This window comes from Syngnathus floridae, chromosome 14, assembly GCF_059516105.1.
Source record: "Syngnathus floridae isolate MCC-2025c chromosome 14, RoL_Sflo_1.0, whole genome shotgun sequence".
Lineage (NCBI taxonomy): Eukaryota > Metazoa > Chordata > Actinopteri > Syngnathiformes > Syngnathidae > Syngnathus > Syngnathus floridae.
In genome coordinates this window covers 10,492,714-10,520,579 of record NC_142426.1, presented here as the reverse complement: position 1 = coordinate 10,520,579, position 27,866 = coordinate 10,492,714, and the positions used below count along the sequence as shown (strand labels likewise).

Below are 27,866 nucleotides of genomic sequence, written 5' to 3'. Positions count from 1 at the left end.
ATGGTCCAACCAGTACTGAGAGGAGAGAAGAACTAAATACAAACAAACTGATTCAACAACAAGGAACACCTGAACAGGACGCAAATGGTTGGAGAGAGCTGATTGGCTAACACAAGGGATAGGGAATCTGAGCACAGGTGGACACATAGAGTATATGTTTTTTTGTTAGACATAAGGCCATTACGTTGAAATTATATGGGCAAGAAATAGAGTAAATTCAATTTGTAAGATTTTTGAGTGTATGGTTTGACGAGACACTTTCCTGGAAACAGCATACAAAAGTATTATAATTCAATAATCAAAGAACAAGTCGTCTTTGATAATTTTATTACAGTTTCATTAATAGTTATGGACATGTAATAATGTCTTTACAATATAATCTAGGATCAGAAGAGCTTGACAGATCACGGAACAAAACCTCATCATTATAAATAAAGAAATATATATATATAAATTAGAGCATGAGTAAACCAATACATGTTTTCAACTTGAATATAGTACAAACAAGTACTAATATTGTGTCTGCATGCGTTATTAATCATTCTTAATCATGTCCTGTACAAACACACAGTTGATTGCAAGTACAAGTAGAGTTCATAAAAATGATGATGGGGCTACAAGACTGCTAAAAAAAAGGCCTAACATAGAAAACAAGTGACTCGGGAAGCACTTGAAGGAAATCACATTCAAACAATAAATCTTCCAGATATTGCGGCACTCTATACAAATGGAATGCAATCACACTTGATAACACACCCGCCCGCCCACACGCGCAGAGTTTGAGGAACAGATCATCATCATATCTCGGGATCAAATCTTACAGCTCTTCCTGAGGAAAAAGTCATTGAGTTTGTTCACACAAACCACTGGCAGGATTTAAGGGTTTTCAGCAGCAACAGAGAACTTTGCAGACATTAAAAGTCTGACACATTTAGACTTTTTTTTTTTAAGAAAAAAAATTAACATAAAAATCGGGAAAATCTTAAATCCTTTTCCATTCCCTTTTATTTCACCGAAGTTACTTACAGTAGATGCAATGTACATTGATTTTTTTTTTTACTGTTATATGGCACTAAATAGGCAGTCATAATTCTTCTAATTTAATATTCAAGAAATGGCTCAGGTGTTTTACAATACATTTCTATTTTTTTCCAGTCAAAACACTAAAAACGTATGATGCAACCATGACGTCCTTCCATTCATTGACATACATCATTTCCTTAGACATAACTTGCTACTGGAACACTGAAGACAGATTTCCTTGAAAATGAAAAGAAAAACATTGCACAAAAAATATAACAAAGAACAAAAATATATTTGCATTTATACGGCCCTTTCTTTTTTACAAATGTTATTTCACATTGAATATGGCTCACTGTCATTATCACTTCAACTCAGAGGTAATTAGATGCTGTACAAAATTACCCCAACATATAGGATATTTTTTTTACAAATTACAAAATAAATACAATATACCTTCATTAAAAATCACACATTATCACCATAATCATACAATAATCTGTAGTACAGTATTTAATGCTTATACAGTTGATACATTTTATGATACATTTTGGCATAGCCATAAAAAGCATCATCACAGACAATATACAATATTATCGTAGAAATCACGCGATGATTCAGTGGTGCAGAATGAAAGTGACCCATCTCAGGAATTCTTTGGGTTTAATGTTTAAAAAGCCTGGCCATTAGATATAAAAGACAAGTCAGCTTATCATCTAACTGACAACTGGATTCAATTCTGATGAGCGTTCATCGAAAAACTTTCGTCTTCACACCTTTGAACAAACCAAACTGTGTAGCTTTTTTTTTTTTGCATTAACAGGAACTTCAAATCAGCGGCATCTTGCAGAGCCGAGCCAGGTACGTAAACACATCTGACATAACATCGACATATGGCCTTTTCTCAACTTGTGGCAAATATGGCATTATTTTATGAGATGATGTGAGTTATACAGTGGGGTGGAGCCATACGGTCTATAGTACAAAACTATACAAAGGAAAAAATACAGCAGGCTAAAACAAAAAAAAAAGGTCTTATCACAATTTCCTTCAAATAATCAGGAAAAAATATAGTGTTGTCTCATCTAATGTTTTTATCGTCTCATCACGTCTTGTCTTATTTTGAAATCCTGATTCCCCTAATTCCAAACCACTTCCCTTTCCTAACCAGCAGATATATATAAACCGATGCAGGTGTGAGTTTTGGGAATGAAAATAAGGTGATGCCATTATGTTTTCTTCAGAATTTACTAATTCCAAATTGTATTTATTCTGCTTTCTTTGTATAAGTAACTGGTTGACAACCACCACATTTTTTTTATGTCTATTAGTGCTTCTTAAAGACAGGAAAAAAAAGTAATTGTTGTTCTAGTCTAGCATATCAGTCATGGCTTTATGAAATAAATAAATAAATAAATAAATAAATAAATAAATAAATAAATAAATAAATAAACAAACCACACTCGAGGCCTCGGAGTAGTAGCATTCTTCGGGTTTGAATAAGTCTTAATAAACCGCTGGCTTTATACTCAACAATTGACATGTAAACGGTATGTAATGTTGTATATGGTGTAGGTATTGATCTGCTCAGGAATGTCCTCATAGCCTTGTCTGCGCCTCAGGGATGTAGATCTCAATGCTGTCAGCACTCTCTGTGGCAGAGTTTTGTCGCACGGATGCAGCTCTTTTAGCGGCCATCAAGCGCTTCCTAGCCTCTTGTCGCTGTTTCTCTGAACTCTCCAATGAGCGATCTCTGGCCAGAGGTGGGTGGTGGAGCGGGGCCTTGGGTGGCTTTTTTGGTACTGGAGGCGGAAGCCGTCTCTCCTAGTGGGAGAGGGTGGTAAGGAAGGGAGGGAAGAACATTTCAAGAAGTCGACATGCACGATTTGTGAAGGGTGCTGAGAACATGACAGTTGCAGGTTTGGGGATTTTAGGTCAGAGGTCATAATAATTAGAGGAATTTTACAATCCTTTATGGCATTTTTTTCCCCCCAACAAACTGAATTATTGCTATTTTTGAAGCAGAGCTTTTTGGAATGTTGTCTAATACCTTAGCACAGTTTGCTTTGTTTTTGATAAACACTTACACCTATTTTAATGTTGTATAAATAAATTCAAATGTAGTACTGACTGACTGAGCTTATCAACAAAAGTTTCTGCATGCATTGATTAATAATTGAAAAACAAATAGCCAAAACCTCCTGTCTCCATTGACCTTGACACTAACTGGCAAAACGCACATCACAGAAAGCCACACATGGTGAGGCAAGAGAATGTCAGAAGAAAGGAAGGAAGGAAGGGCAGAGAGAACTGTGGTTAGATGGATGGATGGACAGACATGATGGATCAAGGGAGGCCCAGAGAGGTTAAGGCCTTGTGGTGTTTCTTGTGGTGATTGATGCGTGGCTGTTTGCAAGCGCCTTCACTGTCAAAACAAAGAAGCACAAGAAACAAAAAAAATGAGAGCAAATGAGGAAGCCATTCGAGTCATAAGTGAGTATGATGAAAAGCCAGATACTGCTGAGGAGCAACAGATAAAAAAATAAACAAAAAATATTCAGACTGCGATGATGGCATTAAAGCAGCAACAACAACAAAACACCCCGAAATACTTTAACTTAGGCTGCCATTGAGTTTTTTGAAGAACTTCAAAACCATATTCCATATTTAATACGGCTAACATGCACCTTATTGTCAATAATCAGCTACAACTATTTAGTCAACAAAGCTTGTTAAATCTTGAACAGAATTAGGGAAGGTTTTAGTGTTTTAGCTTACCCTAACTTGTAGTCATCGAAATGCTATGAAATGCAAAAAATGGTCTCGTTTAGTCACGTTTGACTTTTACCCTAACGATGAATATGATATGGACTTACAGCCTTTTGTACGTACATTATCATGCTTAACATATCTACCCAAAATTTAATCAACATATCTTAAAAAGTAGCAGAAAGTGCAATGACTTGACTTCTAACACAGGAAATGATAACCAACACCTTCCACACCAGTTATCATTGTGGATGACGACAGTTTGCATGGTTAGTGATGAGAATGCCTACTACATGTGGAGATGATTGCGTAATCAAACGGTTATTGAAGTGCAAAGAAAATGAAGTATTTTAATATATAGTTATGATCAAGGTTATTCAAACTTCACTTAAAAAATATGTCTATGGAATCCTGCAAACGTAGAAAATAAAACATTTAAATAGTTCAACACAAGTGATATTTGAAAGCTTCCTTATAAACGTAAACCACAGTGGTTTCTTCAGTTACGAGTTTATTTGTTCTGTGGCCATACGTTGAACACTATCTCAATCCATCTTTCTTTTTAAATAAAATAAATAGTGCATTTTCTGCAATTATACTACTAACAATGTAAAGTTTGAATGTAGAATGAAGAATGTAAAGTTTCTGCCAAAGCATGGAAACGTCACAATATTAGTAGCCTATAAACGTTATAGTCAGCGGCAAATATTGGGGCATATTCTCCCGTCCATGCTTAAAATGTACCTCCAGAGGTCCCACATTGAGGTCTTGCTGGGGAAAGGGAGCAATCGTGTAACGTTTGGTCAATAGTGTCCCCATTTTTGTGCGTAGTCTTGATAGCTACCTAACAAGCTAGACAAACAGACATGATACATATCTTCCCTGTTGTGGCTCTGTTGGTGTACCTTTCTTTCAGGTGGGTCTAGGGGTCTCCAGTTGTTGGCTCTAAGTTGGTGAAGCTCATCAAACTTGAGGCTGATGTTCTCAATGGACAACTGAAGCATATCCCAAAAACCAGCCAGGTCAGAAGCTACAGGACGAGGGTGGGCATGGGGGTTCTATGGAAAGTGGAGGACAAAGAGGAAAGACCCTACTGAGGATAAGCGCTGCAGAAAAGCACGAGTATCGTCCGGCAAGCCCTTTTGTAGCAATAATAGAACAATTTGAATTTGAAGAACGAATAAAAATGTACCACTTACCAAGTTCTCCTCACATAGTTCCCTAAACTGCTGAAACTTTTGGGACATCAACAGCTGAGCACTTCCGATGGCACTCCTCATCTTCCCCAGAACTACAACCACAGAAACAGATGTGTATACCAGAAAACACTGAAGGAATAGTAAACGGAAAATACTGTATGACATATTAAATCTAATAAATTATCAGATACATACCATCCTCAGGAATGTCATTACGTTGTTCGTCCATCTCCATTTGCTGACACCAGCCCTCCATGCGGTCAGTCTCAGCCTGCAGCAGTTTTAGGAACCATCGACCATCTCGCTGACAGACTGACCTCTGCACCACCTGTCAGATATCCAGAAGAGCGCAACGAGCTAATCGTATTCCATCAGAACCACGGCATACTACTGCATCTTTTTGATTCCTAAAAAATGATGTTTACGCCTATTATTCCTCTCATCGTTCTCATCCATGTCTGTGTTATCAATCTGTCCCTTTGCTGTTGACTTGACTATATGATTTAATTGACCTCTTTTTGATTTTCATCATCTTCATTAAGCCCTTGTGAAAATCATCAATCGACAAATGATTTCCTACTTACATCTAAGATAGCTGAGCTGTTGAAGCTGACATCAGGCGGCTCATCACTGACACTATCTATCCAAGGGTCTGGAGGGGGAAGAATGGATGGATCAAAGCCCACATCCTCGTACTCATCAGAGGCACAGGCGTGGTAGTGGTTCCCTGAGCCCTGGATGCTGACAGTCGAGGTGGCAGCATCGCGGGAGTATTGACGAGAAAGTACACCAGATGACAGGACTTCTAAGTCCGTGTCAGAGGAGTCAAGAGGGGTGTCAAGCAGGCCCGGCATGTCCAAATCTGCCTAGTTGAGGCAAACAAATCACAATTAACACAATCATTTTACACATTATTGAATATTTCTTCTATTTTTTTACACATATCCAGGCAATTCTTTGCTTTAAGTGCAAAAATCTCCAGACCTCAGCTGACCATAAAACATCTAGAATGGCTTTTTTTAAGAGACCACATCACATGCTCGGTGAAACGTGAAGTGCTTTTATGTATGAATTATTAAATAGCAAGCATGCTATTCACTGTGAAATTCCTGAAATCTTGTCCTCAACATATTAATTATACATAAGAGTGCAAAAGGTAACATCTGTCACGCCAAGTTCGAAAAATCTATTAAAACAACCACGACAGAGGTGTTCCAAAAAGAATATTATGCAATATAAATATGCTAAATAACTGGCGAATGGTCGAAAGTTGCTAATCGTGGGGTAAAGTATTGCCCTAGTCCTAGTTTTCAATTAGTTTTGGCACCATCTGCAAATGAGTCCCAAAAATGGCAAGTTCTTAAGGAAGTGACCAAAAATGGTTCCCCACAAAAAAAAAAAAAAAAATTCTGAGAATTGGTAGGTTCGCAAGTACCTAACCGTGAATAGGTAAGGGATGTAAAGGTACAAAAGATAGTCATGATGATCAATGTATCTTACTTGAACAGCTGTTGTCACACTGTTGGAGCGTTGGAAGCGACGATACCTGACCAGCGGAGAAAAACAATCAGCAGTTATTCAATAGTGTAATGATAAAAGCAGCAAACAAGTGGGTACCTTCTGTCATCCTCCACTTGCACACCAACCGAGGTGAACTTAGATGGGTCCTCTGGGTCCAGAATTTCTTCTGGTCCATCCACCTGCAGGGTACCCCAAATCCCATCGGCAAGACTTTATCAGGAATTGCTCCTTTTTAAAACATAATACTGTGCATCGAATGTGAATCTTTGATTATTTGGTGAAGTAATTTTCCAAAAATCTATGCTCAATTAGATCTCTTCTGTGTGCCCTCAATACCTGGATACCTATGGAGAGACATGTGCCCTTCCTGAGTGCCTCTTTCCTGTAGTCATCATGGTGGTCTTCAACAATCAGACCTCTAAAGACTGGGGGTGCAGGGGTGTTGATTGTCACAGTGCTGTTACTGACATGCTGACTGGCTGGCCCATGAATCTGCAGAAGAAAAGATAAAACTTAATTGCAAATTATATTTATGTTGTATTTTCCGGACTATAAGGCGCACCTAAACACCTAAAATTTTCTCAAAAGCCGACAGTGCGCATTATATATGGACCAAATCCCTAAATTTAAACTGGACCGAAGCATTGTGTCATGAAATCAATCATTAGTGGCCCGCTGACGACTATGAATCATGAATCAAAAAGACTATGGATCATTCTTTGGTGATTATAAAGTAATTTGTTGCATCTGAAGTTGAAATAAAAAAGATAAAATGGAGAATGATTTGATTTGGATTAAAACTCTGACATGATGCATTAACGGTGCGCTTTATATAAGGACAACGTTTTAAAATGGGCCTTTCATTGAAGGTGCGCCTTATAGTCCGGTGCGCCTTATAGTCCGGAAAATACGGTACTTCAAAAACTACTATAAGCAACCCACCTGTGCGTTGGCAGCCTCGATGGCAGCAGTCAAAGCCTTCATGCTGTCAATGCTTTCAGTTGAGTTACTGAGTCCGGATTGGATAGTCATGTCACCTCTTGGTCCTTCTTCTTCCATGTATGCATCCTGATAGGTATTCAAAAACATGATCCAGATATAGAAATGCTTGTTTGGTACGAAACAAGACATATATCCTCAGGTATCCCTCGCGTCTACATATAATAATAAAGTGGCGTCAATAATGTTTGCCCAGACAGGGAAGACCTCATAACGAATACTGTGCAGAAAATTCAAGTCCACATGGATTTTTTGGTGACAGCCATATTAGACTGAGAATGCTGCTGCTTGCTTACCTGTGCGGACTCTGTGCTGCTCTGTGCTGTAATAGAGATGTAGGGCTTAGACGCTGTTGAGCAGGTGGAGGTTCGCGGTGGCACTGGTGGAGGAGTTTTCTTATATGTTGTGATACAAGATGAAACTACATTAGAAAAAATAAATAAATTACCCAGAATACTTTGAAGAGTAATAATCAATAGCCAGGTCAACCAACATGGGAAAAATCAAGGATATTCAAGGTCGTTATGAGTAAGCGCATGCATGCACGCACACAGACTTTTTTCCACCCCCGGGGCTTCTGTGCACAAGGCATGGATGTCTGTCTGTCTTGATGTCTGTCCCTTTTCTGGTTCTGTGATTCAAAACTGTGTGTGACTGTTGGCCATAAGGGGGCCCCGAGCACTTTCTTGTGCATATTAGTTAAATTTAGAAGCAATCTTATTCACATCCTTCTGTTCTCACTCTTTTTCTCCCGGGACCAAACAGGCTTGTCACAATTGAAGAATTTCTGCACAATAGGCTACTTTTCGACAAGGTCAGGACAGCCTTTTTCTTTCTTCTTTTTTTTTTACTGAATCAGCACAATGTTAAGGGTTCACTTTGATATTGAAGCCCTTGAAACAGCCTCTTGTTTCTCAGTCTTGGAATGAATTTTCATGATCTCTTGCAAGGGCCAAATGAAATTCCATTTTGAGAATCGTCAGATATATTTAACATGAATCCACGGTAGGTTCACCTCACTCAGAGCAACAGGTGACCTCACTCTGATTTGTAGTATCTGGTTATAATTGTCTAGACAAAAAAAAATCACTGCAAATTTATTAAAACATGTTAAAATAGTTTTGCATTTTAAATCAGGATTTATGAATTCAATTAGACGTTACCATCAGTTACTAATCAAGTGGTTATTTCAAACCATCACTAAACCAACAGTTTCATTCTACTGCATAATGTGTAAATTAATCCAGTAAAGAAAAGAAAAAAAAAACACCAGAATGAGAAAAGGTCCCGTAGCAATAATTTACTTCTGCAGTAGGGCATTAAAGGGTGCTTTTCAGTTCACTGGTCATTGATGCAACATTTACAATAAAATGTCCATTCATCTATGAAGAGCTCAGTTTCCACTGTGCTATTGGGCTGCAAAAGAACGTGTGAATGTGGCTCTACATGTATCTGTAGATGGATTCCCGGTGGAGCAAGGAATGTAGGTCAACCGTAACAGACTGAAGATAAAGACAATCCCAAACAGCAAACACAAAATCCCTTGGGGCAATGCTATTTGAATGTCATGGATGATGATATTTTTTACAATATTATTTCAGTAGGAAAGGCATCACACGTCAGTGCATCCTACCTGTGCTGCTCTGGATGGTCCTGACAGTCGTGGCAGATGTGCGTGGTGGAGAGGATGGCAACAGAAGCAAAGGTCTTCCTCCTTCTCCTTCTTCCTCCCCAGCACAGCCCTGATCAATGGCTCTTACATAACTGTGGCTCCTCATTCGGAAACATCCTGGCATGGGCAACGTATCCATGGTATCCATCCTGTCCATCCTCTCCATCCTGTCCAGTCTGTCCATCCTGTCCATAGCAGCCTCCATGGCCTGAGCCTGCATTTCACTGTAGACCTGCTCACAAACCTGCTCGATCTGCCCATTCACCTCCACTTCACTCAACTGAAGAGAAAGATGCCAACGCATATGCAGACAGAGAAGAAGAAGGAACAAATAAAGGGGAGAAAAATCAGGAGAAAGGACACTGATTAATCTTAATTTACTCAGAAGAAGGACACCTGGTCAATTGGAAGACAGTGCTTAGTAGTGATTAGTGCAGAACTGCTGAGTAGGGCATCCATTGATTGCAGCCCTTTTTTTTTTTAAACATACATTTTCAGTAACCCATATCAGTTTATGAGAAGCCTTGCTCTCAGTCTCTATTAATGTCCCAATCAGGACTATCAAAATATTACCCTTGAAGCCAAATATGTGATAAACACAAAATGAAATAAAGGTCAGATTTTGATACTGTTGTAAAATATGTATTTATTGTATTTTATTTGTATTCAGATGAGAGTTGATTTCATACTATTTAGGGAAAAGACAACTCGTGTTTTCCAGCTCCCTTAAATAAACATATAGCGCATGTATGTGTTGTAGTCAGGGTTCTGCTTCTGGGTACTGCTTTTAAAAATCCAATATTTGTTTCTGCTTCATCATTGTCATGATGTGACATGGGATACTGAATTGTACGTAAATTTAGGGTTAAGAACAAATCGGAATGCACTGCCTTATACTTCCCTTCCTAACATTATAGAGACTAATTTGCTGCAAATGTGCCAATTTAATCAGGCTTTGGGATTTTGGCAAATAGTAATTCTGAAAGGAATAGGATGGTCACAAATATATAACAAAGCGTGCCAATTGCAACAACTTATCAGGAGCCGTCCTTTTAGATCACAATTAACTGTCTTCATTTTTGCAATAAAGTCAATTGAATGGATCCCTTGTGCATTACAAAACCCTCAAGTTGTTAAACTTAGATTTTATTGTTTTGCCAATGAAATGGAGGCATTACCTCACCATCGAGCTATTAGAACAGTTAATAGACAGTTTAATAGAAGCAGTGGTAAGTGCAGTGAGGAAATGGTTATTGAGGACACATGCGGGAAATCATACAAGTACGGGTTCAAGGTAAGGTTGTAAGGTGGTGCAAATGAAGGCTTACTATATATGTTCATAAAGAATCATCTTTACTACCTTACAGCATGGGTCAACAAGTTTGTGAATTTGAGCTGTTTGTAAATGAATTTCCATGTTCTCTGAAATTGTGACATGTTAACAGTGCCCCAATTGAAAAAAAATCATCTTAAAAAGAAAAAACTACAATAAGAGAATAAATAATCCAATAAATAATAAACATATTATTGTGTGGTGGTTTGATAAATTTAAATAATTGAATAAATCTGTTGTTCAATATTGTTCAACAGCACAACTAACCTGACTGATGGTGCTCATGGCCCTCATGTAGCTTTCATTGCGTGAGCGGTATTGGGGTGAGGACAGCAACGATTTGGGGTCGAGAAGGGTTTTGGGGTCCAGGGTGTCCAGGCTTCGATTGATTGAAACCTCACTCACCGCACGCAGGTAGCTGTGGCTCCTGATCTGTAGCTTTGGGGAATGTTCTGAAGAAATCCTGTGTGTGAGACAACAAAGGTTGTATTGGAAGGTTGAAGGCAATCCGGTCAACTGTCCGTGCCAATTACCTTATTTATTTTTTCAGGGATTTGGCAACCACAAATATAAAACAATGAGGTGAGATTGAGAATAATCTCATGCCAACAAAGGTGTGAGTTTGCTATCTTTTTTTATTATTATAAAAGATTATATAAGAGCACATAGTAGGAACGTTTGTTTTCAAGCATTTACAGTGTAATTTTGACCTGGTCTTGAATGAATTTATTTTTTGAGAAACAGAGAGAGAGAGAGCGAGAGAGAAGCAGAGAGCGTTTCAGCACCAAGGACAGCTCTTAGAGCATGCGTTTGTGTATTATAAATATCATTACACAGTACAAGTTACTGTGTGTTAAATGAAAACTGGACAAAGGATAGTTTTGACTATTGTAGCAATATCATAAGAGAAAAGTGTAATTTTGTGTGATGTTTCTCTTTCGTCTTTCCTTGTGTACGTATCACTTTTTTTGAGGGGCTGCTTATAAAACGTATACATGAAATATTGCACCTCAGCAAACTTAGGGATGCAAACCATGTCGATAAATACATGGTGCACTGTACTAAAAACTAATACGAGGAAATCTTACTGTAGAGTGGTCATCTCAGTCAGTGATGGCTGGGTGGCTTTCAAGTAGCTGGCACGTCGTGCCTGTATCTTGGGGGAAGGTTTGGGACTCCCGTCTGAGTCTCCGCTGTCATCCTCAGCCATTGCTTTTACATAACTGCCGCTCCTCATCCTTCGACATGGAATGTCATCCTCCTTCCCCAAAGGAGAGAAACCGCTCCACTCATCCTGAGGTACCTGGTAATTCGTGCAGGACAACAGACAATTACCATCACTGCTGTCGGCATTGCTGCTCCCAACCTGAGTCACTAAAATGCCCTGCTGGTACATATATCATTCAAAACATGCAAAAAAATAAAAATAAAATCGGCCTAACAGCTGAATAAAAGAATTGACTAAAAGGATATTATGGTTCCCATGTCCACTGTTTCCAACAATGATGCAGTTATGGTATCATTTGTCGGCTAATTAGGAGAGAGTAGAAACTGTGTGAGCGTGTGTGTGTGTTTGTGTGTGTGTGTGTCTTCATAGTAAGTCAGAATGAGGTCTGAAATTTCTCCAAGGGTAATTTGGACATCTGCTTTCCAGGAGTCAATTAAGTTCATCAACTGGCGAAAGACTGGCAAAAGCATACGAAAGTGCAGAATAAGAATATCACACTCGTTAGACTAGTGTCTATTTTCTAATGTTAACCTGCTCCAGTAGATACACAAATATATTTTTTTCAGAATAATAATAACAAATAATAATAATCCTAACCACTCATCCCTCAATCGTGACTTTATCATAATGGAGGGATTTGTGTGGAGCTAAGTTTTCTGGGGATTTAAGTCCCTGGGAGGTTCACACATGGTGAACAGGTCCTGGGTGAGCACCTGTTACCTGGGCCCATACCAGTGGGGCCTGAAATGGCAAGCTTCCAACACATGGGGTTCGATGTGAGCTCGATGGTGAACAAGGAAGGAGCCCAAGCTTGTGTGTGAGGTCGAGATGCTCTGAGTATAAATAATTGGGCTCGTCTCCACACAAACCTCGGGCTCTAGTACCAGTCCTACTGAGAGACGTAGGACTCTCTTGGTCTTTTCTTTTTTTTCCGTTCATGATTGGCAAGATGGCAATTTTTCCCTCATTTCTGTATCCCACTATCAAGCTGACAAATTACAGAAAGACTGGAACAGCCATATGCTAATTATTTATTCAACAACAAAAGTAATAATAATTGTTTTATCTTTAAGCATGTGTAGTGGTAACTCCCACCATCGCAATTCTTCAGTTTTTAAAATATTAGTGCTAGTGGGTGTAATGCCAGAGGCATGTGTCAAAAAAGTGTTTGTTGCCTTCATACTGGGTAGTGTAAATTTGACAGACAATGAAGGAGACAAGCAGCAGGCGAATTTCACCGCTACTCTGACTAATTATGCGTGAGTCACCGAGGAAAAGAGGATGAACGGATCTGCTTTCTTTATAAGTGCATGTGTGTGTGTGCGTGTGACGTAAAAGGGACATAAATGAGCAGTTTGGCTATAAAAAGCGAGTGCGGGGAAAGGACCAGCTGCATGCAGCATCATCAGCGGTGCCTCTCACCCACGCACAGTTCTCGTTTCCACTGCAGCCTGCACTTGTTGTGCTGAAAAAGCTGAGGAGCGTTCGAACACTCAGTAATGCAGCTGTTGATGGATTTCGTTACTAATGTTTGAAAAATGTTGATTAATGTTTGATCACAAGCAGAACTCTTGCATTTGTTGGCCAAGCATTACTGCATTATGTAACTTGTTGCTGTAACTGTGAAGGAAAATTATTTCGTGTCATTTTGTGCGGGATTTAAAACATGGTGACCTTTGTAAGTAATGTTAGGAACCTTCTGTTCTACTGAAATTATTCTACTGAAAAGACTTAGCTGGCAATATCCATGGTAACAGTTTCTGGAATTTTCTTTTAAAACAGTTGATTATTAGTAAGTGTGAGGTTTTTTTTAGCACAAGGACAGGAAGAGAAAGACGGAGTTTGATTGAAAGGCGTACAAAAACAGGGAAAGAAAATAATCAATGAAAAGTGTTTAGTACGCTAATAGCAGTTTTATCATATTTCTAAATTACGATTGGAATAACACTAATTTTATTGAAACGTGATGTAAAAATTTTCAAAAAAATGGACTAATTTAGTGTGTTTGTAAATTTGCTAGCTGCTCTATGCCTCAATGGGAGTTTTGTGTTTGTGATCGAGGCGGAGGCAGATAGATTCAGAGCTGTGTGATGGACGTCACCATTTATTTCATATTTATTCCATTCATAAATGTGACATCAGCGTGGGATAATCCTTCTGAATTATTGAAGAAATAATAAGATTCTATTTTAATAGCAACCCCTATTGCGGAGGAGCTTGTGGTTCACTCATAGCCTGACAATGGTGGGGTGCAATGCGGTCCTCCATTGCCAATGTCACAGCCGACTCCATCATCCCTAAGGGGAGATGTTGCAGTTTAACTGCCAATGTTGCACGAACGCCAGCGAAGTCTTTCCGCAATGACAAACTCGTGCGTACTGCGCCCCCGACCGCTCTCATTTTAATGCAAATCAGGATTGGCGAGGATTGGTATTTGCATCCCATAAGCGCGCACAAAGGCACAATTTGAGTCTAGCAAAATATCAAAAGGAAGAAAATTCGACACGTGTGCAGAGATATGTTGCGTTTTACGCTATGGACTTGCACTTTGAACTAAAATGTTGTCAAATATTTTCTCAAACATTCTCGATTTACCATTTAGTAAGATAAACATTCAAACCAACCGCACATCACAAGCATAGAGTACAAAATATATAGTACAACAACAATAAGGAAAAAGGAAGCTAGCTGATTGAAAAACACAACACAACTCAGAGTAAATTAAAAAATGATGTTTACAAGGAGGAAAGGATGCTGTTCTTCATGAGTTTATGTTATTGCCTAGCATTCAGAGAGTAAGGCTGCTACTGACCGCACTTACTTCTCTGTTGAACTAAAATGGTGTAAAGAGGAGGAGGAGGAGGAAAAGGAATAAAAGAGGCTCTCCAAAAGGAGGTGCAGGTGGGGGTCAGGGGGTGAGGTGCATAAAACGCCTGGATGTGAATGAGAGTCAGGGAGAAGGTGGCAGTGGGGAATCTACAGGTTTACAATGTTCCCTCAAAAGCTGTAGGCACTATTGCGATTCAAATACAGGATGTGAACATTTTTTAAATGTATTTTGGGGTCATGGCAGAAATGTTATTTTATTTTACTTCCACCATGTATGATAGTAGGAGTAGTATAATGCACAAACCTTGTCCAGGTCCTCCAAACTATTTGCTTTAGTAGGATCTATTTATGTGTTGTTAGTCTTGATTTTTATATAAAATACTTTACTTTGGTGGAACTAATTTTTTCTCACGTAAAATGATCTACGATAATAAATGACGGCATACCTGCCGAAACATCATCCCAGGATATCAGATTATATTAAATTAAGTTTTGCAGTAAGACCATTTTTAGGCAAAGTCTCTGGGTGTGCATTTTATTAAGAATGCAAATGAATAAAAGGAAAACAAAAAGGATTATTTCAAAATGTTCTAGGCTCAGACAGATGTTAGTGTTGTTGACAGTTAATGTCCCTTCACAGAAAACTACTGTCAGATTTTATTTGCTGTATTCAGTAGCAAAGTCTTCCTGCTATGATCTCACAATTTGTGCATCTTGGCAATGCACCCAAAAGTGGAAAGGCTAATGAAATCAGGATGTAAAGTATCAAACCTTGGGATTTTGCCCAAACATGACTAATTTCAGAGAGGAAAGAAGATTTGAGCTGAGGCATTTGTTTACTTGTTGAAGTGGTCTCTATTACTGTTTTCTTTTGCTAGCAGCCAGTTAATATCAAAACAGAAGAAGCGAACTATTTCATGCTGTATATGCTAAAAACACTCTTTAGTTTAAATGATCTTTTAAGATGCATACTTGTTGACAATTACAAACTGTTAGGCTGACCTTTGCATCCAAGAATCTGAAAAAGTGGAATTGGTGGCAGAGCATTCAGCTGTCAGGCAAGATCAGCTCGAAAACACAAAACTATTTTTTTTTTTTATTTAGCAAGGAAGTTTTCTATTCGTTTGGCCCCTGCATGTGATTGTTGGATTAAATACCTCTGGCTCAGAGGAAACATTGTCAATGATGAAGGGTAAATCGAAGTGGGAGGACGGTCAACAGAAGGGAGAGGGGTGAATCGACCGGTTGTGGATTGGAATTGAAGTGGAATTAATTACCTGTAGGAAATGGCAAGTGCGCTCCTGTTGCTGACTGCCCTTAGGTTTGACTAGAACTCTATCTAGGTTTAGGTTAGCGGATCCTGCGCTGGCTCTGAGTTGGTTGTGGCTGCTGTTGTTGGTGTAGACCTCTCGGGCCCTGCTCACCGTTAAGCTCGACGACCATGCCCCTTTCTTCACGACGGGCGCGTCCACCAGACCCAGAGACAGCATGGGACCACTTCCTCCACCGATACCGCCACCGATGTTATTGCTGCTACCACTAACTGGCACACAAGAGGATGGCGCTGCGTACTTCACATCGTTGTTGCTCCGGGAGGCTTTGAGTGCAGGATGGTGGTGCGAGTGGCCATGATGTGTATGGGTGTGTGGGTGCTCACTGATTGTGCCGTAAGGGTCCATCATATAGTATGGTTGTGGCTGGGGGAACTTGTCAGGGTTGTTGACAGGGTACCGACCCATTGTCAGTGCTATTGGCGAAGGGGATATGGAGGGTGAAGGCGAGGGTGGTGGTTGGTGGTGGTGAGGGTGGTAGAGACACAGCTCCCGTTCCAGGTTATCATCTGAGCTCCAATATCCAGAGCCCGGCGCAGATGCTGAGCCGTGGAGCTGGTGGTGATGATGGTGGTGGCTTCGATGTTTGGGCTCTGCTGATCGACAGCGCTCACGACTCTTGCTGCGCTTCCTCTGGCGCCCTCCCATGGGTGGAGCGTCGCCCTCTGGACTTGCCCTTGAACCACCACCACCACCTACTCCACCACCAACACCACCATTAACACTCCCATTATTGGCCCCCTTGACCGACTGTGTGTGATGTGGCCCTTCCAGTGAATGTGACTTGGTGAACAGTTTCTGGACCGAGTGGACCAGATGGCGAATCCTCCCTGGGCTGTCATTGTTGGCGTTGGACCCCGTGCCCCCACTCTGGGCCAACATTCCTCGTTTGTATTGGAGCGTATGATAACCATCTCTGGAGAATGATGGCTGATGCTCAAACGAGTCTGCAAAATTTGGTGGTACCCGGGTGGGTGTTTTACCACCATAGCCTCCACCACCACCTCCTCCTCCGCCTCCTCCTCCTCCTCCTCCTCCCACATACGGTACCATGGCCATACACTCATCCTTTACCTCAGGATGGTGAGATGAGGAGGTGGAATGGCATCGTCTAGGAAAGGTTCCATATGGGACAATGCTGGTATTGTCAGAGGGGTATGAGGTACGCTGAACATTGTAGTAGGACAGCTCATTTGGATGTGGCACAGCAATAGGAAGTGGCATGTCCATCTGACTAATCAAGTATGGCTTGCGGTCAACATGCTGACCAAGCGGATCATATGATGGCTCATAGGACACCACATGATGGTGACTCCGGCTACTCGAAAGGCCTTTCATGATGTGGGGAGGGAAGGGTGGATGCAAAACAGGAATGATGCGGATGAGAGATGCCAGACAGGCCCGTGTTCACAGAAAGGCGCTGGCTGGCTGACTTTCCCTGAGAGGAGAGCTTCAGACTCTGAAAGAGAAGAAAATAAAGGAGGTAAGACATTTTGCAAGGCAGTGAGTCCTTCAACAAGGAATTTGATCTTGTCGAAATAGTGGAGTTCACAATGATAGAGGAGTTTTGTTGTGCTTCACAAAGATGAGTGGGCATGACAAACAACACATACCGTGGCAGCTGAGCTGTAAATGTAAAATAGCTCACTTTCAAATCAATTGACTTGAGATGAGCTGTCATAAAAAAAACATCGTGATAGTTCAGAAATTATGGAGCTGACCCAGCTTTTTTTGGAATACGTTGCAGTCATAACTTAAATAAGTGAGTATTTATTAAAAACAAAAAGACTAATGTTCAAATACATATCAGCGGTGTAGTGTATGTCTGTATTAATGATAGAATTATGGAATATGTATGTATCTGGCCTTTCTCTGCCCTACTTGGCCCAAGAAAACACAGCTTAACACAGTCAGACAGCTCCACTGGTAGATGCAACATTAAGTAGCTCAATGTAGTAGCTTGTTCTTTTTTTCCCTCTCACTAACATATAATCAATTTAATACTGCTTGACGTACTACTTTTTTCACCCAGAGCTTATTAATTTGGTTTAGTTATTTCCATAACTGCTTTGTGCATAGAATCGGAGGTAGAGAATGGCTCTAGCTATACAAATATTACTTTTCTAATCAGCATTTCCTTGACAGGGTCCCCCTGCCAAGTCGACAACCTTGGGGGAACACACAATTGCTAATTAATTTAATATGGGCAATAATAGCTGAGACGCCAACACATTATTTGGCTCCTTGAAGTGACAAATTTATCAGATAATTGGTTGTTAAATGGTGTATTTAGAAAATTCTAACATCACAAATTGACCTTGCTATCAAATAATAATGAGAGTTTCTCTTAACATTCTGAGAAAAAACACAGGATGTGATTTACATATATGATTTTGGGTTGAAAGTTCTGAATTAGACTGTCTAAATGAAAATAGATTGGACTCAAGACAATAAACCATCACAAATTTGAAGATTTAAACAGCCCCACTTTAAAATATCATTAAAATATTCAGATCAATCCCTGGTAGAAAACTAACAAATTCAGTGAATTGTGTAACAGAACATGTACAATTCATGAATTAGCATCTCTGCACTTGTCATCATCCTTCCACTGTTGATTTTAACTTTGAAGGAAGTCTACATCTAAAAAGAACGCTGATTAAATACGAGCATCCCCCAACCTATTTTGTACCATCATCCTTCCATTAAGAGCGGCATGTACCAGACTGCTGCGGTAATGCTGTGTGTAGGCGTGAGCAGGAATGAAAATAGGGCTAGGATCAAGTTATTTGAGGCTAAATGAAAGCTAGTGGAAAAAAAGCCTTTGAGTCAGCCTGCAGTTGGACACCAACAGTAGAGGTGGACTGGTCCATACACATTCACATATACATACAAACGTACGTACATACATACATACATACATGTATATGTACATACATACATATATATGTATACCGTCTTTTCCAGACTATAAGTCGCACCTACAAACCTAAAATTTTCTCAAAAGCCGACAGTGCGCCTTATAGTCCGGTGCACCTTATATATGGACCAAATTCCTAAATTTAAACTGGCCCGAAGCATTGTGTCATGAAATCAATCATAAGTGGCCTGAAGTTCAAATAAAAAAGATAAAATGGAGAATGATTTGATTTGGATTAAAAATCTGACATGATGCATTAATGATGCGCCTTATAGTCTGGTGCGCCTTATATATGGACAAAGTTTTAAAATGAGCCATTCATTGAAGGTGCGCCTTATAGTCCGATGCACCCTATAGTCCGGAAAATACGGTATATATATATATACGTATACGTATATAGTTATTGTTTTTTGTTTAAATCACCAATAGTCCATTAATATGCATTGTTTGAAATAAACAGATAAACAATAAAACACAAATGCTTATCTGGTTTAAATCTAACATGCATTTGGGGACACGGTGTATGATCACAGCAACACTAGGTGCATGACAGCTCTTATTCACAAGTTAGTTGCCATAACAACAAAGAATATAGTGAACGTGCACTCTGGATGTATTGCACTGTGCATCGACCAAAGAGATGGTTAGCAAGCGGCACGTTTGATTTGGAGGAGTCTTCCCTTTTTTATTTATGTTCTCTAAATGTCACAAAGTCTGCTTAAAACTGATAATAATCAAATCACACCATCCGTCTGACTGGTGTATTTTGCTGATTAATTTATATCGTACAATTCACCAATTTTATAATCCTCTTGATAAAAGCTGACTTTCGGGGAGCGGTTCTGTTTCATGCAAATGCTTCACTGCTCCCTCTTTGTTATGTGGTGTACAGCTTTGTGTTACCATGGGAGAATCTAAGGAGGTGGATACTTGTGCCCTAGTCTAAATTGAATTTCAAATAAAGAGTCACGAGGCTGTTAAATTACACTTGACACTACACTTGTTAATTAGTGTGACACTTTGAGCTGATGCATGCCAACTGTTATGTTACATCCATCCATTCTCTCATACCCGCGAGCACAGTGGGTGTGCGAGAGCTTTTCTCAAATGAGTTTTGGGCAAGAGGCGGGGTATACCCTGAACTAGTCGTCACGAGGCAAAAATAGACAAACAGACATTCGCACCTACAGAAAATATTGGAACGTGGGAGGTAACTGAAGACACAGGAAGAACATGTAAACGCCATACAGGAAGGCGCTCGAATTTAAACGGTGCTGAACCAGTCTGGCCAAAATCATATTTTTTTAGCATAAGCAGATCACAAAACAATGCAATGCAATTTTTCACTTAATTGGTGGACAAACAATCCAGAGACCCGAATATACAAGCCATTAAATAGTCGACTCTTCCTCGACCCTTTCTTTCCTTTCTCCAGATCTGTAACTATAAAACTTCATTATGTTTTTTTTCTGCATTTTTTCTACTCCTTTCCATCTAAATGTAAACAATTATTATTATTATTATTATTTTATATATATATTAGATTATGATATATTTAATCACTATTTCTAAACTGGTCAAACTATGATTGTCGACGTAATAAAGCTCCATTTTTTAAAATTGAGATGCTTTTATCTGGCTGGAAAGCTTTTAGAGGTGACAAAAACATTTTATCTAGCTATAAAAAAAGGAAGAGCCTGGGTAATGAATAATGAATGTATCTATTAACGTCTTCCTCTTTGTCCTTTTGTCTCTAAACGTCTCCCTATCGTTTGAAAGACGTCCTATCATCAAGAAAAAAAAAAGAGGACTGTATGTCAAAGTCTGTGTGTGCTTTTTCTCGCTCTTTTCTGTTCGCCCACTGACTGACGTGATTCAACCAAGCCTTCCTAGCACAGGAATAAGGAGAAGTGCGTGGGCACCTGCTTCTACGGCTCTCTGCCTTTCGATACATGCCTGATTTTCTCACTCTTGGTACCTCGTTCATAGTGCTGCCATGCTACGCACAAAATATAATTTTGCGCTTGTGCATCCCCGTGAAGCCGACAATAGACAGACAGATAAGGGAACAGAGACGTGGGATGTGTGAAAAAGTTGGGACCAAAATGACCAGATGACTGTGAAAGAAGCATGAATCATTTGACACCTATCTTCTATCATCGTTTCCGTAGTGTGGGACACTGACTGCTTTGAATTCTTTTTCGAATTACGCTCATATTGCTTGATTGTAGAATAAAACCAATGCAGAAAAAATATACAATATTATCAGAACAAAAATTAAGGGAACTCTGTCGGAGCAATAAAGGACTTAAAGCTCTCTTTCAGTGTCATTGTTCGATCTGTTGAAGTGATGAAGAGTGATTTTTGATTGATTGGTTGATTAATATTTATCAATATTTGATCAGAGCATGGAATCAAAAAAGTAAGCAATGTTAGCTCTTAAAATGAAGCAATTTTTAATGACAACCAAGAACATGATATACATATATCATTATTTTGCACCAATCAGAACAGCCTAAACTAGGATGCCAAATTTAAACCAAAGCCCCTCTAATGTCTCATCAGAGACCAGCACAGTAGCTGTGTCCAAATTCCACAGCCAGTTCCAAGGCTGGGTCCTTCGCAGCCCTGGAAGCTCCGCCTCCTGAGACCACATAAATCATGGTGAATTTGGATGGGTAGAAAAGCTGTGTACAAATTAATTAACATGGCGTTATAGATCTGTTTATCCCGCAGTATTTTTTTTATACAAATTATAATGCTTACGTAACACAGCCAAATAGGGTCCACTAGCCCATTTTTGGCAAAATATTACTGATTTCACAGAAGCCCGAGGAAGACGTAGATGATGTTAGACATCTCAACCAGAGGCATGGTGATGGCTTTGAGAATGGAGCATATATGCGCCTCTAAGGTGTGTAGCACAGCATTAAATACCATGCGTAAAAAAAAACACTCCACAGCCTCTTCACAGTCATGCACAGATCTGTAATCCAATTACATGCAACACAATATGTTAACACTCTAGGCAAGTACAAACTCTACAGGATTTGTGCAGCAGCTCCAAATGTCAGCTCAAATGGAAAAGCTGCATTCTGTGTACTGACAAACAAGTAAGTCTTCTTCACAAACAGGAAAAAGTCCAACAGATGCAAAATAAATCAGATTCAACACGCGGAGTGTGTACAGTCTCGGAATAAATATGCATTGCCAGAAACAGTGACAGCTTGCTTCTAAATGTTCCAAAGTGCACTGGAAATGGAAGATATCTTCTACAAAGCATTGATAAGTCCCATTTATAGAAAAGTCAATGAAAGCTTCAACATTCAGTTTACGATTAATTTCAAATACCAAGTTTGACAACATGTACGTATTTGCAATCAATGTTTATTTAATTGAGCTTGTGAAATACAAACTATTGCTGAAAAGTACAATTCGTGTTTGTAAAATATAGTGTTTTGTTTTTTTTATACAAATATTGTTACCGGGTTAAGCATTGGGTCAGTCAATGTGATACAGTATCATGTCCGTATTCCGTCACGGAAACAGTGTCACAATATTTGATCAATCATGCATGGCCGCATTCCTTAAAAGTCCATATTCACTTCACTTTTGTTAAAGTCACATGCTTGTTTTGTGGCTTCGTATTTTGTCACTGTGATAGGAGGCTCATCAAATTGGATTTTCCACATCTCTCTTGAGTGAGTGTGTAACACCAGAACTGGGTGACTAACGGGGAACCCCTCCCTCACTCCCTCATCCTTTTTAAGTGATTCCATCTGACTGAGCTATCCCAATGATTTTCTCTGCCCTACTTTTTTCCCTAAAAAAAAAACTGGTTTTACAAAAGAGCATATAAATGATTTGTGAATGAAAACGTAACAAATCCTGGGCTCATCGATTGATGCTTTAACTTGTGATGAATGTCATAGTCCCAATTGTAATGTTTTTTTTTTTAATCTATAAGAGGATTTTAAAAAATGCTACTGCAGCCTTGGCCAAAATAGCATGTTGTGAGATTAATTATAAGATACGAGCTCAACTTAATGATGCTGCAGATGTCTCACAGTTGGTGAGAGGCTTTAGTTCTTTGCAGCAGAGCTTGTACAGTAACGTTGATGTCCTTGACACTGTCACTTCTGGTTGGCAGATATTTTTTGCTGACTTTTAGATTTCATAGCACTGACGCTAACGTGATACAACTTACAGACAGTGAAAAGAGAGATAGATATGTCAAAAGACATTTAGATGAAACATAAATAAGATTTTAACCATATTACATATTTGGTGTCTCTTTTTTTAGATCAAGATTTTGCATGGCTATTCCTCTTGGATGGATGGGCCGAGTCTGCCTGTCCTCAATGTGCTTGCACAGCAATCGCCCGACATTTGTGGTGACCATGCATAATGTGTTTGCTTCCCTGACATGTTTGGACACATTTCCATGGGAATTTCAAATGAGTCTATGCAAAGTGAAAACCCTAAATTGTTTTCTGAGCCTGATCAGAAGGGGTTTAATGCCAAAATTGATCCCTCCTCTGAATGGCACTGAACCACCTAACCCTCTTAAATCTTCACTCCAGAAAAGGCTACGAGTGATCCCAAACACTAAAAGCCCATAGCAATGTAAAAAGAAGAAATTGCTCGCCACGACCAAATGCTTTTTACGTAAAAAATTAAATATACAATGTCTTTCATTCAGCGTGACCGTGCAGCTGAACAGAGTCGAAAAAAGGTAAATACATGAAAAAATAAGATCCTAGTGATTTTTCACTCAGAGTATTGATTGATATAAGAATGAGAAATGCAGGACGGAACACTGAGTGATGCAAAGTCCACTTTAAAAGTGGAAGAAATACAAAATGCATGAGTGTTTCTGCTGGACTGCACTTCTGTGGGTAATATATAATTTACTGTGGTTTACCAAAATACACCGATTCAAGACATGGCTTTCCAAGAGAAAATGGTGACACAAATAGAACTAGCTACAGAGCCTCTCATTTTATCTGGACTTTTTTCACCTCTAGCAAAATGTCAAACGAGATCTTGACTTATACTTTAAAGATAATGATGACATCTTGGATTGTTAACATTATTCTCCAGTTACTGAATACTCAGTCAACTTTATTGCAGCATTCAAATTTGCATCTTTTTAATAATAATACAGATTAGTTTGTTTTGTCGTGTTACAAACTACCTGAAGGGCATCAACAAGTCTTGCTGGTGTCATCCATCCATCCATCCATCCATCCATCCATCCATCCATCCGCCCAACCTCACTCACTCACTCACTCACTCACTCACTCACTCACTCACTCACTCACTCACTCACTCACTCACTCACTCACTCACTCACTCACTCACTCACTCACTCACTCACTCACTCACTCACTCACGCAGGCTACACTCTGAACTGGTCACCAGCCAATCATATTCACTTGTAAAGTTAAAACTGTGTTCATAGCTTGATTGACATCTTCCTCCCCTTTAATAAATGTTATTACTGGTACCGCAGAAAAGGATGTTATATTTTCATTTTTGCTTTGTTTGTTTTTCAGTCTGGCTGAAATACGACAGACTCATACAAAACGTGGTTGAATGAAGCCTTAGAAAAAGGGGTGACATTTTGGGGTTGAACCATTTCACAAATTATTTTTCTACAGTTTGCATGGAATTGCATCCTTCATGACTATTTTTTTTTCATTTTTCATTACGGCTTGTATTGTGACTGTTATTTTAAGTTTTTTTTCATGAGGGGGTGAAGTTCAAAAAGGTTGACTCACAATTTTGCCTATTCCATTTTCATGCATTGTTTTCACCTGACTTGCCGAAATCGGAAAAAGGTTTAGGCAATTCTGCTCATCTAGTCCTGCCCCGATTTTAACCAAGGATTTACATTGCCTGACTCAACAATTACACTTCTATTATATTCCTTATGATACCATATCCGAGCTGACATTGGGCAAGAGGCATGTACGTACAGTCTGTGCTGGTTGCCAGTCAATCAAAGAACACAATAGACAATTCACACTTTTGATATCTTTAGTCTACTTCACTGAATCTAGCACACATATTTTTGGAACACGGGAGTACCTGAAGCAAAAGGAGAACATGCAAATGCCGCACAACAAGGCTGCACCCGAGATTTCAACCAGATTCAGAATCTGTGAGAAAAAAAAATCCTCTGGAAAAATTACTTGCATCGCTGATCATTTAAATTAAATAAAAATTGGTTGACCAGTATTATTTTAATTCTTTGTTTTGGTCCATGTCATCAGGATAGAGACACCTCAAAAGATTTGATATATTTTGGCTCTTTGCTGCAATTTCTTTCCTACATTCTCTGCATACAGGGTTATGTATGGTCTTTAATTAATTTTCTGCCCGTTATATCAAAAATTAAACACAGCCACACTTCTTCCTGTGGAGTCTCACCACTGTAGTCGTAAACATCTAAATAAAAAAGCTTGCCAGCACATATTTTCCAAACCACGTGAACAACATTGATCTTATTGTAAAAGAGAGGATAGCACAATCATAGTGTTTAAGAAAAGCCCATTTGTAACAAGTTACAGAACAAAGCGAGTATTGCCTCACACCCACACGATTCCTAAACATCACACATTCCTTTCTGAATTTCATCACCACCGGAGGATGCCTCTGTGCTCTTTTTTGGCATCGTTCTGAAAAGTATTACAACTTCTAATTAGTTTCCAGCCCTCTACATTTTAATATGATCTAATCATACCGATGCCACGTTAGGGCCACACCAAATACGATTCATATATTCACACTCACGATTGAATCAGTTAACATGTGTGCTTTATCTTCAGCGATGTTTGTTGAGTTGCATTTAACATGTTTGTTCATTACTGATGCTGTGTGAAATGAATAAAAACTGGACATTCTGTGTCTTTAACAGATGATTTATTGGCTCTCTGCCATTGCTCTTCCTTCCGTATCGAGTGTTGTGCATCCATGGTAACTGGCCACATCATGCAGGTGTGACAAATCCTCGAGGCAGAGATTTTGCTTCAACCGTCTTTATGATCAATTAATTTGAGATCCTTAAGTCATCTTTTCAGACCAAATAAAAAAAAGTATACTGCCTTATTTAAGAATTGCTGAGCAGTGGAATATATTACCCGACAAGCCTACATGATTAAACTAAAATAACATTGTCCAATGCAATATGCAAATAGTTTTCTTAAAACTTAAATGTGCCTTGCCATCTGATAGTTGAACATTAGCAAGGTTAATCACAACTAATTAGCTAAGAATACATTGAGCTTGCATATTTTTCATCATGAAAAAAAAAGCAATTATTTCATTAGATAGTAAACATATTTCTTTAGGTACATGTTAAATGTCAAAATAATATCGATATCATGATATTCAACAGCCATATCACATATCGCATGTTTTTCCGATATTGTGCAGCCTCATCACCCGAACACTTATTAAAATGAGCCAAAACACATTTGTTTGAAATTATTTGTACTTAATTAGTTTTGCAAACACAGTGCCATTTCAGTTAATTCCAGAAACATCCATCCAGCCATCCATTTTCTGAACTGCTTAGTCCCCACGGGGGTCGCGGGTGTGCTGGAGCCTATCCCAGCCGTCATCGGGCAGTAGGCAGGGGACACCCTGAACTAGTTGCCAGCACACAGAGACAAACAACCATTTGCACTTGCACTCACACCTAGGGACAATTTGGAGTGCTCAATCGGCCTCCCAAGCATGTTTTGGGGATGTGGGAGGAACCCGGAGTGCCCGGAGAAAACCCACGCGGGCCCGAGGAGAACATGCAAACCCCACACAGGGAGGGCCGGAGGTGGAATCGAACCCGCACACTCCTAACTGTGAGGCAGACGTGCTACCCAGTGCTCCACCGACCCGCCTCCAGAAACATTATTTTCTTTAATTTTTGGGGGGTTTTAGGAACATGTTTTCTCCTTTTTTCCTGTAGTTATTTTGTTGTCTTTCCTTAACTAAAAATATATTGGTGGGGACATATTACTCTGTAAGAATGCAAAAAGAGTCTTTTCAGTGCTGACACTCTACCCACATTCTTATCATCACCAGTTGGTCCTCTTGAATTAGAAGCATGCACGACAGATCTCTTGTCCTCTCATCCACAGCCACAGGCGACAATCTGACTCAAGCTCACAACTTCTCACTGAAGCGGAAGAAGGCGGACAAATCCAAGGATGGCTGCACCACATCACACTTGACATCACTGGAGTCTTAAATTTCATTTGAGCTTAGGCGATAATAATAATGACCCGATCATGCAACAACCTGTTCAATGTTATTTTCAAAATGCAACCTTTCCACCCAGCTGTTCCGTTGCAGTCAGAAAAAAACTGCATAGACGTGAATCAATATGACGTTGCTGCAGCCTTAACATAAGGAGCATACATGTGTGAAATGTTGCTGCGAGCATCTGGGAAACTCTTTCAGTCATTACTTTAAAGAGTCGAGTTTGTGCACTTAGTAAAATCGTTTTGTCAAAATATCCCCCGCATTTAAAGCATTTTATAAATGTGGGCGTTTGATTAATCTTAATTGACATTTTTAAGGCGTTAAGCCATTGATCACAAGCAATGCTGGTGGAAACCAAAAATAAATAAATAAATAACTGAGGTGGACCTCATCAGTGACGCTAAAGATGCTGAAAGCTTTACGAGCCACGGGAATAGAGTTGATTAATACAACAACCGACGACTATCGTACAGGCAAGCCCTGGTTCAAACACCGGTGCGAGGTGAGTCATTAATCCACCGCGGCATTGCTACTGAGGAACTGTTCAGTCCTGAAGGTGTCACGCGCCAACGCCAGTCGACTGCAAGGTGCAAGACAAACATACCTCGTTCAGCTCTTCACATCATCGCTAAACACCTAGCATCCAAAGACACGTCCCCTTCCTGTACCCACGACGATGTCCACGGAGAGTCACCGGCGGAATGTGAGTGTGAGAGATTGTGTGAATGTGTGAACGTCAATGTGTGGGCGGGCAGCAAGTGGCGAAAGCAAGCCTGC

At 39.6% G+C, this 27,866-nt stretch overlaps 1 protein-coding gene and 1 long non-coding RNA gene across 5 annotated transcripts in view; one reads left to right on the top strand and one right to left on the bottom strand.

Moving 5' to 3' along the window:
• LOC148387698 (uncharacterized) overlaps window positions 1-5,359 on the top strand; it is a 17,427-nt gene extending 12,068 nt beyond the window's left edge. The window contains exons 5-7 of the long non-coding RNA XR_015862473.1: window positions 1,844-1,881; window positions 4,706-4,811; window positions 5,007-5,359. This is a non-coding gene — a long non-coding RNA (uncharacterized LOC148387698). The remainder of the gene's footprint in view (window positions 1-1,843; window positions 1,882-4,705; window positions 4,812-5,006) is intronic.
• On the bottom strand, window positions 311-27,866 carry dlgap1a (discs, large (Drosophila) homolog-associated protein 1a). 4 transcript variants are annotated; one of them, XM_088395676.1, is made up of 15 exons: window positions 27,694-27,866; window positions 15,848-17,360; window positions 11,602-11,816; window positions 10,781-10,976; window positions 9,142-9,460; window positions 7,805-7,929; window positions 7,452-7,577; window positions 6,846-7,001; window positions 6,606-6,688; window positions 6,489-6,534; window positions 5,573-5,854; window positions 5,184-5,316; window positions 4,989-5,080; window positions 4,695-4,847; window positions 311-2,844 (listed from the first exon to the last, which is right to left on the bottom strand). In XM_088395676.1, exons 2-15 carry the CDS (start codon window positions 17,237-17,239, stop codon window positions 2,620-2,622), a joined length of 3,543 nt encoding a protein of 1,180 aa, XP_088251802.1. In that variant the 5' UTR covers window positions 17,240-17,360; window positions 27,694-27,866; the 3' UTR covers window positions 311-2,619. The 4 variants fall into 4 exon arrangements, with proteins under 4 accessions (XP_088251802.1, XP_088251803.1, XP_088251804.1 ...); XM_088395677.1 differs by having other exon boundaries at window positions 10,919-10,976; XM_088395678.1 differs by having other exon boundaries at window positions 15,995-17,360.

Bases quoted from the DNA above. Each gene is read 5' to 3' on its own strand.
- dlgap1a (XM_088395676.1), bottom strand. From the start codon at position 17,239: ATGAAAGGCCTTTCGAGTAGCCGGAGTCACCATCATGTGGTGTCCTAT. The intron at 11,817-15,847 runs GTAATTAATTCC...ACGAATTACCAG, and splicing joins GCACTTGCCATTTCCTACAG to GTACCTCAGGATGAGTGGAG. The intron at 5,317-5,572 runs GTAAGTAGGAAA...GATATCTGACAG, and splicing joins ACAGCTCAGCTATCTTAGAT to GTGGTGCAGAGGTCAGTCTG.